Below are 15,080 nucleotides of genomic sequence, written 5' to 3'. Positions count from 1 at the left end.
ATATTTGTTTAATTTAATAATTATTTTATTAAAGGTATTAGCATTGATTAAAAATACTACGGCTTTCATCAATGGTAGATACTTATTAGATATCATGTTCTTTAGAGGCTTATATTTTATTAATTTAATAGTATTGTATATTTGTTTTAATTATGAAATGTAACTTACTGTTGGAAATAACGATATTATTATTATTAAATAGTTTACTAAAATTCCTACAACGTCCTTAATGCTTTAGTTTTATTTAATATTTCAGCCAATATAATTGGATAGGTATATAGTATTATACAACGACATAAGATAATCATCATTTAATTCAAAAACGCTTGAAAAGGGCGCGTATCTGTTATCACTACCGTTGTTATCACTACTGTTGTTACCACAACTGACGTTACTTTGATACGATCAGACTCCATCATTGCAAACACATTGTTTACGAGTCCGATTCCCATGGCCCGCCTGCGGTCTGTACAGTATATTATGTTATGTTATCTGCTCCTTATGTTTTATTACATTCTGTAGTTTTTGTTTTTGATTTAGGATTGAATCTAGAATATTTGGTTCCTGACAAAGCTTAGTAAGTTTGTTATTTCGTTATTTTTATTTCTGAACTTTCTAATGTTTAGATATTTTGTTTTTTAGACATGGAAAGTAAAGTGTGTAAAGTTATTAACTCTAAGAGAATCCACAGTGACGACGATGACGATAATATAAATTCGAAACAAACAAGAAGACACACTAGTCGAGATCGTCAGACAACGAAAGATAAATATGACAAGGGTGGTAGTCGTAATTATGAACAGTTAAAAGTTGGTGATCCGTACTACTCGGGTGGTGCTGCTACTACTGATAACCGTAAAGGTGAAGATCGTTATAAGGATGAGTCTAGGCATAGACGACGTCATAGGAGTAGAGATCGTCATGAGAAAGAAAACAGATCTAGAAATGCAGACAGCAAAAAAGAGGAAAAAATCGGGGCTCCATACTATTCAGGTGGAATAGCAGGGATTGATGAACGCGAGAGTGGTGAAGAAACAAGCAGCGATGAAGATGATAAAATTGGACAACGGTACTATTCTACAGAAACTGATACTCAAAGAAAGAATAGTGAAAACTATTGGAACAAATATGCAAATAAAGATAAAAAACCAAATGTATGTGTATATAATCAACATAATAATAATTGTGATAAATATGAATTATATTTTTTTTTCTTAGGGTGACATAAATGATGTACCATTACATCAGAAAAAAACCGTGGAACTACTTACCTCTAAAACTGGAGGTGCATACATCCCACCTGCAAAATTGAGAATGATGCAAGAAAGTATCACCGATAAATCAAGGTGCTTGTTTAATTTAATTTAATTTGTCTATTTTAAATAATAATAAGAACTGCACATTAGGTACCTTCAGATATGTGTTTTATAAAACGGTTGTCTGTTTATGACCTGTATTTCTCAACCACTATGTCAAATTTAAACCACTATGTTAAATTTAATGTGTGTGGCTTGTATGTATGATTAGTGATAAGTAATAACTATTGTGTGGTAAAATATAGTATGTCATTGAAATAAAAAGGTTGATACACATTTCATATAACATATGAAAATAAAAATATTTGTAGCACTGGCATTAAACATTTCCATATTTTTTTAATAATTATATGTTGTCTAAAGATTTAAAAAAAAAAAGTCTAATTAATGACATTTTTCTAATAACAATATTAAATTTTGCATTTCATTTAATTGAAATTTATGATAATTTTAGTGCTGCATATCAAAGGATTGCCTGGGAAGCTTTGAAAAAGTCAATACATGGTTTAACCAACAAGATTAATGTAGACAATATAGGAAAAGTTACTAGAGACCTACTTCGAGAGAATATTGTTCGGGGTAGAGGTTTACTATGCCGGTCCATTATGCAAGCTCAATTAGCTTCAACAACGTATACCCATGTGTATGCTGCTTTAGTGGCCATCATAAACACAAAAGTAATTTAAGTTATTAAAACATATTAACAAATAAACAATAAACAATTACATTAATATATTTTTAGTTTCCAAACATAGGAGAATTACTGTTGACAAGGTGTATTGTACAATTTAAAAGAGCATATCGTAGAAGTGAAAAATCCCAATGTTTAGGATCAGTAACATTTATTGCTCATTTGATTAATCAAAGTGTTGTAAGTTTTAATCTTTGAATTTTTTATGTTGAACAATACGTATGACTACTAATTATTTTTTTTTGTATTTTAGGCGCATGAAATTTTGGCTTTAGAGTTGTTAACTTTATTTGTAGAGACACCTACTGAAGATTCAATAGAAGTAGCTGTTGCATTTTTGAAAGAATGTGGCCAAAAAATGAGTCAAGTCAGTAAAAAAGGAATGAACGCCATTTTTGATATGTTACGCAATATATTACATGATGGGCAACTCGATAAAAGGGTAAATAAATACATAGTATACATGGTTCATGTCATATAAAAATATTTGTTAAAACACAAATTAAAATGTAAATTATAAGCACTATTAAAGTAAACATAGTTTGTATGAAACAAATTTCAAACAACTTTAATGTAAAAACCAAAAATCAAACAACTATATTTAGAATTTTGAATACTAAAATAATTGCAATTGTAAAGAGGACTCATTATATCTTTTTCATATCTTTATCAAGACTCATTTATTTATTCGAAATTAACTTACTTTGATAATGTAATTTTTCATTTTAAAAACATGCGAATCTAGTTATAAAAATGTTTAATAAACTCATTTTTTTTTTTTGTAGTTGCATATTTTGTTTATTTGTGCGCTTAACTGCATGCTTGTTAAGTAATTTTTTTATGATTCTGTTAAAATGTTATAGGTTCAATATATGATAGAAGTAATGTTTCAAATTCGCAAAGATGGATTCAAAGATCACCCAGCTGTAATTGAACAACTCGATTTAGTACCTGAAGAGGATCAGTTTACACATTTACTAACTTTAGACTCTGCTAAAGAGCCTCAAGATATTCTCAGTAATTATAAATTTATTCTGAAATAATATTTTATCTAAAAAAGTTGCCCTTTTTAGATGTATATAAATTTGATCCGGACTTTGAAGCTAATGAAGAACGTTATAAGTCATTAAGATCAGAAATATTAGGGTCAGACAATGACGATGATAGTGATTCAGAAAATGATGGTGATGATGACGATGATGATGATGATGACAATGAAGAAGACGATGGTGAAGAAAAAGGTACAATTTTATTTAAATTAAAATCAATTTTTACTTTTGAGTGGTATAAATTAATTATTTAATTACAACTTAATGAGTTATAAATAATTTTTTTTTTTAAATGCGTGATGAAATGTTATTTCTTTTAATTCTTAAAATGTATAGTTATTTTATAAGTTTCAAAGTACATAGTTTAAACATTCAATAATCTATATATCTGTTTTATAAATTAAAATAAGCAATACAGTTCAGAATTAGTAACAATATTTTTTTAATTACTATACAATTAAAATTAAGAGTTATTGGTTAACATATCGTTAAATTTAATATACAATACAGTTCTAGATTTTTAAATTGTTATGATTATATAATTAAGTTGTATTGCCAAGTTATACCTTAGTATTATATTTTTAACTTTCATATAGAAGTTATCTTTCCTATTAGTAATGTGTAACAATAATATTATATGTATACTGTAAAAATAATTGTGCACAGTAGTTAGGTGAGTTACGCAATTAAACTTAAAAACTATTTTTTTAGGTTTATAAATTTCTGCAAAATCTTAAGGATGTATGTTAAATTCTGAATTCATAGAAATGTGCTTCACTTGATAACAAAACAGTTTTTAGAATTTGATGTTAGTGTATGAATGAAATTAGTTGGTATTTTGAAGTTCTAGTGAAGATTGTTATTTTGTATGAACCATGGTACATTTTAAATTATTCTAGTTTTTGCACAGTTTTTCTTAGACCGGAGAACTATATAATTTTAGATGGCTAAACACTTACTTCTATCATAAAATAGCACGTTTCCAAGTCAAGATGTTTTTCTATGTCTATGGGTATGCCTTACATGCATGTTTTATTTCCTTACGTAACTAAACCCAACATACAACATAAACAATTTGGGTTTGACAGAATTAATTTTGTGTTTTTAGCCTTAATATTAAATTGAATCTATTATTAAATATGTTAATGTAAGAATATTGTCTTGGATATATCATACGTTTGTATTGATACATATATTATAATTTTAATATAAGTAATTCTTTTACGTTATAATTTTATTATAGCAATGAAAAATATTACAATAATTTTAATATGCTCATAACTCACTTAAAATATAATCTGAAATCTACATTAGCCCTAGATAATATTCTTACCTTTAAATTGTATGATAACTGGCCAAATAACTCTAACAATAAAGATTTTTTTTATTTTCAAAGAATATTTACCATCTATGCTTTGAGGAATAATAATGAAATTATAAAACATAAACAGAAATTAACAACAATAACATATGCGAGAAGGGAGACCATTCAGTAATAAAGTGCAACATTATTTATTTATTTTCTTGTTTTTAAGTATTTGTGAACTTAATTATAAGCGGTTAGACAACTGATTGAACCTTCCAATAGATTCCGACACCGTTTTCTTTGGAGTAGAAAACTATCAGAGTTAGAAACACAAAATAACCTGTACTGATCAAACATTTTTTATGTTGTAAGTTTATAAGACTAAGACAAAATATGCAAGTGTATTCTCCTCTTAATAGCTGCTAAACTGGTTTTAATCTTTAATAACATTGATTAATTTAATAATACATAAGTATCCCAATTAAAGGTACGTGTTTAGTCGATGCTCTCCCCTTATATCAAATATTTTTGATGTTTTAATCATTTGTTATTAAATTGATAACTAGTTTTATTGTCATATAATAAAGTGTCCTGCTCTATAGGATTTCTCTTTATTTCTAAAAATTTTCAATTTATTTTTAATAGCGGATAAGTTGAAATTCTCTTGAAATTTGTCGATCTACATATATGAAGAATCCAAAACTACAATAAAATGTGATTCCATTTTTTTTAATAATTCTGATTTCTCAAACAAATGATTAAATTGGCGAAAAGTTCAAGTTGGTGTATTCATTTGTAAGGTTATTAAAATTGAAACCTTTTGTAAATGCATCCCTTAAATTTTTTTTTACAATTTAAATATGATACTTAAGTATTTTGTTATCTAATTCTATTAATTGATTTTAACAGTAATATTATCCTTAGTCAGTATTCCAATTTTATTAAAGATATATAGTGGATTCCGCTTAATGTGGGCTCGTCGGCACCAGCCCTGTTTGCCCACATTTAGCGGTTGCCCATAAAAACCGAAATTAGTTTAAAACGGGTTTAAAAAAAAAATTATAGTAAAAAAAGTTTTTATTTGTATTATCATAAATGTAATTGAAAAAATGTTAAATAATTACTAGGTATACAAATAAAACTAAATACATATAATATACTAAATAAAATTAATCTTTGGATGTAGAAGGTATACTTTCGATAAACACAATCTCATAGATATTCATAATCAAGAGACTAGGAATAGGTCTCACCAGAATAACTCATGGTTACCAAATGCCCTGAGATGAGCCCCCCTCACGTATGACGTGCGGGGTCGAACTCACAATAAAACACATCCTCGCGAAATGCTTTGCATACCTCGATGCAAGGAACCGCAACATTTATCCGCCGACTTATATGACAAACTTGGACCAGTCGTGCCATCACCTAACATATTCGTGTTCTTCCAGGTGACAGGATTGAACAAACTCATTTAACCTTCTGAACAACACAACTTTAAAATTGAAACTCTTATTATTTAGTCTAGACATTTTTTATTATTAAACCTTTTATATTATTATGTCACACTTATTTGTAAAAAAAAAATGTATCTTACCCAATTGCCTGGTTGCCAAAAAATCTCATAGATTCAACGAAACCTGATTAAATTTGTCCTTTTTAAATACATATGAGTATATTCTAACGCTATGATAAAATAAAACTACCCACATAAACCGAATCGAGTGTCCATAATATTCGGTTTTATTTAACATCGTTAATATACATTTGTATTGGGACCAGACATGTTTGCCCACAATAAGCGGATGCCCATATTAACCGGTGGTCACATTAAGCGGAATCCACTGTATATATTAAATTAATAAAGTAGCTTATTGATAAATGTAATGTTAACTAACATAAACTTTGAAAAAAAGATCATTGACTTAATCACACAATTAAAGTATGTTTGGGTTTATAATATGTATGTGAATTATGTAGAAACAAGATAATTTGTACTCCCTGATTTTATGTAATCTTAATATTAATATTTTTTAGTTTTTTAACGCAGGTGTACTTTGTATGTTTAATGATTAGGAATAATTTTATTAATTATATAAAAAAATAATTTATTAAAGTTTTGTATTGATTTTTTAGAAGGAGAAGGTAAAGTAATCATAGACAACACAGAAACAAATATGATATCATTAAGAAAAACCATTTACTTAACGATACATTCATCATTGGATTATGAGGAATGTGCTCATAAATTAATGAAAATGCAATTGAAACCGGGTCAAGAAATAGAAATGTGTCATATGTTTTTGGATTGTTGTGGTGAACAAAGAACCTATGAAAAGTTTTTTGGCCTTTTAGCACAAGTAAATATTGAACTAAAATATAGTTAAGAAACTAAAAATACTTTAAAGAATCTAGTGTTATTCATTGGAACATTTTTATATTTTCTCGTGATTTAATTTTAATTTTTAAACTATTTACAGCGGTTTTGTCAAATAAATAATGTGTTTATTGAACCATTGGAAAAAATTTTTATTGACAGTTATGCAACTGTCCACCGTTTAGAGACAAACAAATTACGAAATGTTGCAAGATTCTTTGCACATTTATTGTTTACAGACTCTATATCATGGGTTGTCTTATCTACTATACATCTAAATGAAGAAGAAACAACTTCTTCTAGTAGAATTTATATTAAAATTCTGTTCCAAGAATTAGCCGAACACATGGGACTTAATAAATTGAATGCTCGAGTTCAGAATCCGTAAGAAAAATTGTTTTAATATATTTCAAGACTTATTTTAATCATTCAATTTAGGTTTGTTAACTACTAATATATAAATAATTTGTTGATTATTGATTGTTGCAGGGAATTAAAACTAGCTTTTGAAGGAATTTTCCCCAAAGATAACCCTAAAAATACTAGGTTTTCTATCAATTTTTTCACCTCTATTGGTTTGGGGGGCTTAACGTAAGTTTTTGTTTATATTTTTAAAATGTTAATTGTTTACTAATATTATTTAATCAATAAATTATTTGGTATTATAGTGATGAATTGAGAGACTTTTTAAAAGTACAACCTAAACAAGTGCCTGCTGTTGCTCAAATCATTGACCAGCTATCGGAATCATCAGATAGTGACAGTGACAGTAGTTCAAGTAGCAGTAGTAGTAGTAGCAGCAGCAGTAGCAGCAGCAGCAGCAGCAGCAGCAGTAGTAGTTCCAGCGATAGCAGCAGCAACAGTAGTAATAGTTCAAACGACAAAAGTTAGTATGACAGCAAACTAAGTAGAAGTTTTATGCTATGCTGTTTTATATTATTTGAAGAAAAAAAAATGTATACAAATTAAGAGAGCACTACACTTACATTTGCTATCTCTGTCTTACAAATGCGTAAGATAGCAGATTTTATGCTCAGCAGATCACGTTTAGCTCCGTTACCCTTTAAAATAGTGTGAATGAAATTTAAAGGTAAGATTATCCTCTAGGGCATCTCATAGGCTTTTTATTATATTTTATTTTTAAATGAGTATTCTAAGATGTACAAAGAATTTTCAATTTTTTTTAAAATACTGATATCGCTTAAAATTTAAATATATTAAAAAGCCCATGAGATGCCTTAGATATTAATCCTATCTTTTAATTTTATATGAGATCAATTCACTCAAATTGTTAAGCTAATGTAACTAAACATTATCCTCTGAGCGTACAATTTGGTATGCTGCGCACTTGTAAGACGGAGACAGCAAATGTCTATGTAGCATCCTTTTAAACGTGTACTCATTTCAACTATATAAAAAACAGAATATCCCCCCACAACACCATCTATTGAGAATTGTATTAGTTTTATTTTATCACGATGGCCTCTTAATAGTTAATAACATTCACTTAACAGTAAACAGTATATTATAATATAATATTTGTTTGAATTAATTTAAACTTACCTTTTTTTCAATTGAAATATGATGGTGACACGACAAAAGAGTCTAAGAGACATAATTCATAGCTTTCAGGAGAACTAAAAAACTGTTTTTATAATTTAAATCTTTTTTTTCTAGACAATTTATAACTTTTACAGTAAGAACAGGGAATTTTTTCATAGAATACTTTTTGTTTGTTTTTATATTATCCTTGTTGTATGTACATATTTTGTAGCGTTTGATTATTATTTCCGCGTATGTTGCAATTTGAATAAGTTTATTCAATAATCTTGGCGCTTATCCCTCATTTTTTTACTTCATTGACCCGATGATTCTAATGCATTTATCTTCATTATATTACTGTGTTTTTTAGTGACAGTTATTTTTATTTAAGACCCTAATTTAATAACAATAGCATAGAAAGTTGCTTTTTCTCACTTGACTTAATTTATCAAAGTTAATAAATAAAAATAAATAAATTTAATCTTTTATAACAGTCTCTTTGAATTAACTACATATTTCTAGAATTTATTTTGTACTTAAATACTATTAAAGGAGCACATAACACAAATAAAAAAATTCTTTAAATTTTTTTTAAATGTTAAATTATTGTAGTTATGGTTATATGAAATGATTTTGTGAAGATACGATGTAAAAAAAAATATTACTTTAATAGATATTAAGAGATGTAGAATAGCTGCGTGACGTCACTGGGCCGAAGTCATTGTAATTGCCTATCTTATACGTGTAAAAGTTCCTTGCTTCACACAACGATTTATCAACCTAAATATTTTCTTTTTAAAATTTAATTGACTTATAAATGTGTGGTTTTATGTGTTTAAGATGATGCAAGAATCAGAATTTCAACATGACGTTTAGTTTTTTAAGTATTAAAAATCTGAAAACAGACATTTTGGTTAAATGGCTGACCCGTTGTTCGAACCCCATGCGCCACTCGCCATGACGTGCGGTTTAACCAAAATGTCTCTTTTAAGATATTTAATATTTAAAAAATTAAACATCGTATTGCAATTCTGATACTTGCATCGTCTTAAACACATAAAACCACATATTTACATGCAAATTAAATTGCAAAAATAAAGTGTTTAGGTTGATAAATCGTTGTGTGAAGCGAGGAACTTTTACATGTATAAGATAGACAATTACGATAACTCCGGCCCAGTGACGTCACACGTCTTTTTTCAATTGCTCATAACTTATTCAATAATGTGAGTAGAAACGTAAAACCTATACCATCATCCTTAGAATTGAACATTCTTTCAAATAAAAAAAACTTATTTTTTGTGTTGTGTGCTCCTTTAAACTAAGGTTAAAATAACACCAAATGCATATACAACACTTTTTAATAGTACACAATATTTTACGTGAAAGTTAGTTTACCATTAGTTACTAGTCTGGCCAATGTGAATGAGATGTTTTAATCTTCACATATCAATTAAGATTGTAGTATTGCTGTAAATCAATGCCGGTCGTACTACAATATAATAATATATTTAGAAATATTAGTAGTACTGGAAATTACGGACAAGCGCCATTCAACTTCCATACATGTCACTTATTCCCTAAAAAATTGTGGTTGTGTTGTTTATTCCCTATTTTTGTTGTTAAGACCCTATATTTTATAAGACAAAATATTAAGTGTCATTTAGACCTTAAACTTAACATTAAAATTGTGATGATTTTGCGTACTCACCATGGGCAGTTTATATTTTTCAATCCAATAATATAAGCCATGCTGCTTAAACCCAAAGTGTCACCTATACCATTCTGCAATATCACCATCAATATTGTATTTTTATCATGCTTTCAGATATGTTATAAATGTTAAATTTCATAAATTAAAAAGTTTTAAATACCATAATTAAAGTTTATATTGCAAGTAAATTTAATGAAGAATGTTTTATTTATTTATTCAGATGGGCTATTGCCCAATAACAATCTATAATGTATATTCTATATTATAAGAATGGAATGCTTAGTAATTGCATCACTTTACTAATGTAAATCATAAATTAATAAAATAATAATAATGGAACTAAATGATAGCCTTGTGGAACACCTGATGTAAAATTAAAAGGATTAGGAATAACCTTGCAATCTGTTAGTGCCATAATAAATAAACCATGAGAAAAAGACCATAAATTCCAATATAGTTTTATAAATTATTGTAGATGTTTTAAAATAACATAATTTCAAATTAAATATTAACATAAATTTAAACATGTAATTAATATTTTTTCTTGTATTTTATAGGAATTAAAAAAAAAAAAGATCATGATAAATCGAAACAAAATTTGGAAAGAAAGGAAAATGAAAAACTTAAAAAAAAACAGACAAATAATGAAATTGAAAAACCAAGAAGGTATGAAGAAAGAAGGGACAATGATATACCTCGACAAAAAGAAAACAAAAATGAAAATGATAATTGGAGAAGAAATGACGATAAAAAAGATAATGATAAATCAAGAAAATACGAAGAAAGAAACGATAAATCTAGGAGATATGATGAAAGGAAAGAAAATAATGAGAAACCTAAAAGATATGAGGAAAGAAGAGATAATGATATATCAAGACGAAATGAAGAAAGAAAGGATAATGAACGATCTAGAAGAAATGAAGATAGAAATGAATATGATATATCGAAGAAAAATGAAGAAAGAAAAGAAAATTACAGACCTAGAAAAAATGATGAAAGAAAAGAAAATGATAGACCAAAAAGGAACGAAGAAAAAAAGGATAATGACAGGCATAATAGAAATGAAATTGACAAATCTAAAAGAAATGAAAATGAAAAATCTAGAAGAAATGAAGACAGAAGGGAAAATGATAGATCTACAAGAAGGAATGAGGAAGGGAAAGAAAATGATAGACTTGGGAGAAAACGATAATTACATGGTTTAGTTTTATTTTAACTTTTAAATATTTTTTATATAAGTTAAGCATTCAATGTCAACAATTTTTTTGTAACAACAAAAATAAATGATTTGTTGATTAAATTTATTTTAGTATTGTACATATTATTAAATATTAATTATTGTAATATGTAAATTATGTAATTTAATGTCGGATATAAAAGAAATGATTAAATATAATATTTTCTATTTATGATAATTATTTAAATTACTTTAATTATATACATACATATATATATGTATCATTTACTGATAATAAATAGAAATAAATACCTTAATTATTTACATAATTTACACAAGTACATAATTATTTAATTTCACAATGTAAGCAAACTCTAACCCTTCACAAACAGCAGAACTCATAATTTGTATTAACTTCTGATAAGCTAGTACAAACAATTGGTATAAAATTATTTTGACATTTTATTTATGAAATATTGAAACAAAAATTATTTTTACAATGTAACTAATGTAAGTGAATTCCAAACTTTACCAAAACTTAAGGAACAATAATTGATATTAATTTAGTAACATAGATAGTCATTACAAATAACAATATCGATTTCTACAAATTAAGGGGGGTAGCCCCCATCTGACTATACATGAAAAGTAACACGTGGGGGCGTCGCTCCACCATATATTCACTTTAAAATATAAAAACACACCAACAAATACTTATTTATGCAAAGTTTCATTTTTATTTTATTTTTATCAATACATTTTTTAAATATTTGTTCAATTTGAATCTTACTGTCTTTTTCAATATGAAGTATTGATAGGTTACTAAACCTATCTTGGTTCATTGTGGAGCGTAAGTATGTGTTAATCCTCCTCAAAGCTGAAAAAGAGCGTTCTGATGTGGCAAATGAAATCAGCAAAGTAATAGCCATGGGCGTCCCCAGACATTTTTCTAGGGGGGGGGGGCAAAATTAATTTAAAAAATAAATGAAAATTTTTTTATACATTTTTATTTATAGTAAATTATTACATTTCGTCATTATTAAAATTATGAATTAAAATATTACAATTAGGTATTATTATTATTACAATTAAAACATAAAAAAATATTATTATACATCATTCTTTTTCATTAAATATAAATTTCAATCTCCGTGGACATTCTCTACCAAATTGTGTCAGTGCATTTTCAATAGATTTTTCTTTATTTGAATTTACTTTTTCTCTATGAACACTCAACATGCATATTCCATTCAGTCTATCATCGCCCATCGTTGATCGTAACCATGTTTTAACACGCCTTAATGTACTAAAAGTACGTTCTGCTGTACACCTTGTAGCCGGAAAAGACAAAAATATTTCCAAAGCAACAGCTATATTTGGAAAAAACGTACAGTTACGGTAAAATTAATATCTTGGCAGTCCTTATTTTGCCAAAAACTGTACCAACTTTCCACTTCAGCTTGGAGATTATCAATTTTATAGAAATCAGCAATTTTTTCAATGCTTTCAAAATACATTTTTTTCTCCAATTTCTTAAAAATGTTGGGGTGAAGATATTGTAGTAAAAATGCATTATCATTTTTTTTATCAAAACGTTCTTTTATAGATTGTAAAATTGAATCAATATATGGTATAAAAATTGAAACTCCGGTAATAATCTTCACAACTCTCAGTTTCATGGTTCGCTCTTAGTGACTGTTTATCATTTGGAATTTTACCAATTTCTGTGGAAATAACATTATTCCAGGGGGGGGCAAGTGCCCCGTCTTGCCCCCCCTGGGGACGCCCATGGTAATAGCTACTTGTACCATTAAACACAAATTCGGAAACACTTTTTTATTCAAATTTTCTTTTATAAAATTGAATATATTCATATTATCACCAATAATAACAATTTTGAACTCCGACATTTCGCTTTTCAAATTATTTTCGTTAATGTTTAATATATCCTGAAAATACATTTTACTATGAAATGTTTTAAATTGTAAATACTAAATTTTACCTAACGTACCTTATAATGTTCAACCAAGAATGAGCTTCCTTCATTATCAAATTACATTAGTCTACTAGCAGAAGTAGCAAGGCGTAAACTTTCTTCGGAAAATCGTATTTTCATGCTGGAAATAATTGTGTCCGTGATGACATTGAACGCGTTTAATTTCCAATATTATTTTTTATCCAAATAGTCATCGCTCAAACAATTGTTAGTCTCTTCTGTGGCTGTTGAAACAGTTACATCATGGTCACTTAAGTAAGTTGGTTCATTTTTGAGTCTTTTAAATCCTGTTAACATCATTAAACTGTATTTTCTGCATTTAAACATTTTAAACTGATGTATAACATTATAGTGTAGGTAAGTCATTACCTTGTAATGTGATATTAATTGAAATGTTATGTTGACAACAATTTTTTTTTTAAATCATTCCAAAAAAAGGAAAAATGTTCAGCACTTCGATTATTTTTGAACGTTGAAATTATTCCTTTTATCAAATTTCCTGATCTTCCCAGAGTCGTTCTTTTTAACTGAAGCTAAGTACCTAATATATGTACCTATTTGCGGACTGATGAACATCATGTAATATAATTAAACATAGGTAATATAAATTTAAAATTACTTATTGTTGCACGGAATAATATAATGAAATAGGTACAAACATTTTTTTTTTGAAAAATTTTAAGAATAGGTTCACATCATATTTTTAATGGAAATAATTAAATTATAGGTACATTAAATTAAACAAAATTAAGTTTAACACGTATTTTTTTCAAAATTGTTTAGTTACACTTATTCTATATTGTAAATTTAAAAGCAGTTTCAATAATTTTTAAACCACAAATTGCAGAAAATGTTAATGTTAATAATTTAAAGGTTTTTTTACTTTAGATTTTAACAACATATTTTCATAAAATAATTTTAGTCATTTAAAATTATATTGAAAATCTATTTTTCAAGATATTGAATTTATAAAAACATAAGCAAATTTTGAATATTTCCAAAATATTTGTCTTTAATTGGGAAAATAAAAATCTAAACTTAGTAGCAATTTCAGAATTTTTTGTTCATTCTGTAAAATCTAGATCAAGTTGAACACTTCCTCTTTAATAAATGTTTTAGTTACACTTATCTTATATTGAAAATTAAAAAGCAGTTTCACTAATTTTCATTCCACAAATTCCAAAAAAATTTAATATTATTCAATTACAATTAACAATTTTAGTTTTCAACAACAAATCTTCATAAAATAATTTTAAAAAATTAAATTAAAAATTTATTCTTCAAAATATAATTAAATATAATTAAATCACAAGCAAGTTATATTGGTTCCCAGAATATTTGTTTGGAATTGGGAAAAAAAAGCTAAATTTAGTGTTCCTTCTGTAAAATCTAGATCAAGTTGAGCACGTACTCTTTCCTAAATGTTTTAGTTACACTTATCTTATATTGAAAATTTGAAAGCATTTAAACTAATTTTCATTCCACAAATTTCAGAAAAATGTATTATTATTTAATTACAATTTACATTTATAGTTTTCAACAACAAATCTGAATCAATAAAATGTATAAATTTAAAATTCCATTGAAAAGCCATTGATCAAGACATTCAATGTATGCAAACACAAGGAAAATTGAATGTTTTCAAAAATATTTGTATATAATTGGGAAAATAAAAATCTAAATTTAGTAGCAACTTTGATAATAATATCAAAAGGAAGCTTATTATCTTCAAAATTCCAGATAAATATTTTGGCAATCTTTAAAATGTGTATTTGTTTTATTAAATTGAACAATAGATTTTTAATGTTAATCTAAATTAACTAAATATACATACGTACCTACATCTAATTTTATAATTTATTTATTTTTATTAAAAATATGATTTGGATTTACTCTTAAAATTATTCTGTTC

At 26.8% G+C, this 15,080-nt stretch overlaps 1 protein-coding gene across 1 annotated transcript; it reads left to right on the top strand.

The window, feature by feature from the left end:
* The first annotated feature begins 439 nt into the window (after positions 1–439).
* LOC111035274 (pre-mRNA-splicing factor CWC22 homolog) lies at positions 440–11,294 on the top strand. The gene is made up of 13 exons (XM_022316817.1): positions 440–577; positions 643–1,154; positions 1,219–1,346; positions 1,771–1,993; positions 2,059–2,187; positions 2,261–2,449; positions 2,871–3,024; positions 3,081–3,248; positions 6,499–6,722; positions 6,843–7,123; positions 7,229–7,330; positions 7,408–7,625; positions 10,553–11,294. The coding sequence occupies exons 2-13, from the start codon at positions 645–647 to the stop codon at positions 11,185–11,187; spliced, it is 2,961 nt and encodes a 986-aa protein (XP_022172509.1). The 5' UTR covers positions 440–577; positions 643–644; the 3' UTR covers positions 11,188–11,294.
* The last annotated feature ends 3,786 nt before the right edge of the window (positions 11,295–15,080 follow it).

Source organism: Myzus persicae, unplaced genomic scaffold (assembly GCF_001856785.1).
Source record: "Myzus persicae strain clone G006 unplaced genomic scaffold, MPER_G0061.0, whole genome shotgun sequence".
NCBI lineage: Eukaryota > Metazoa > Arthropoda > Insecta > Hemiptera > Aphididae > Myzus > Myzus persicae.
This window is presented reverse-complemented; position numbering and strand designations above follow the sequence as displayed.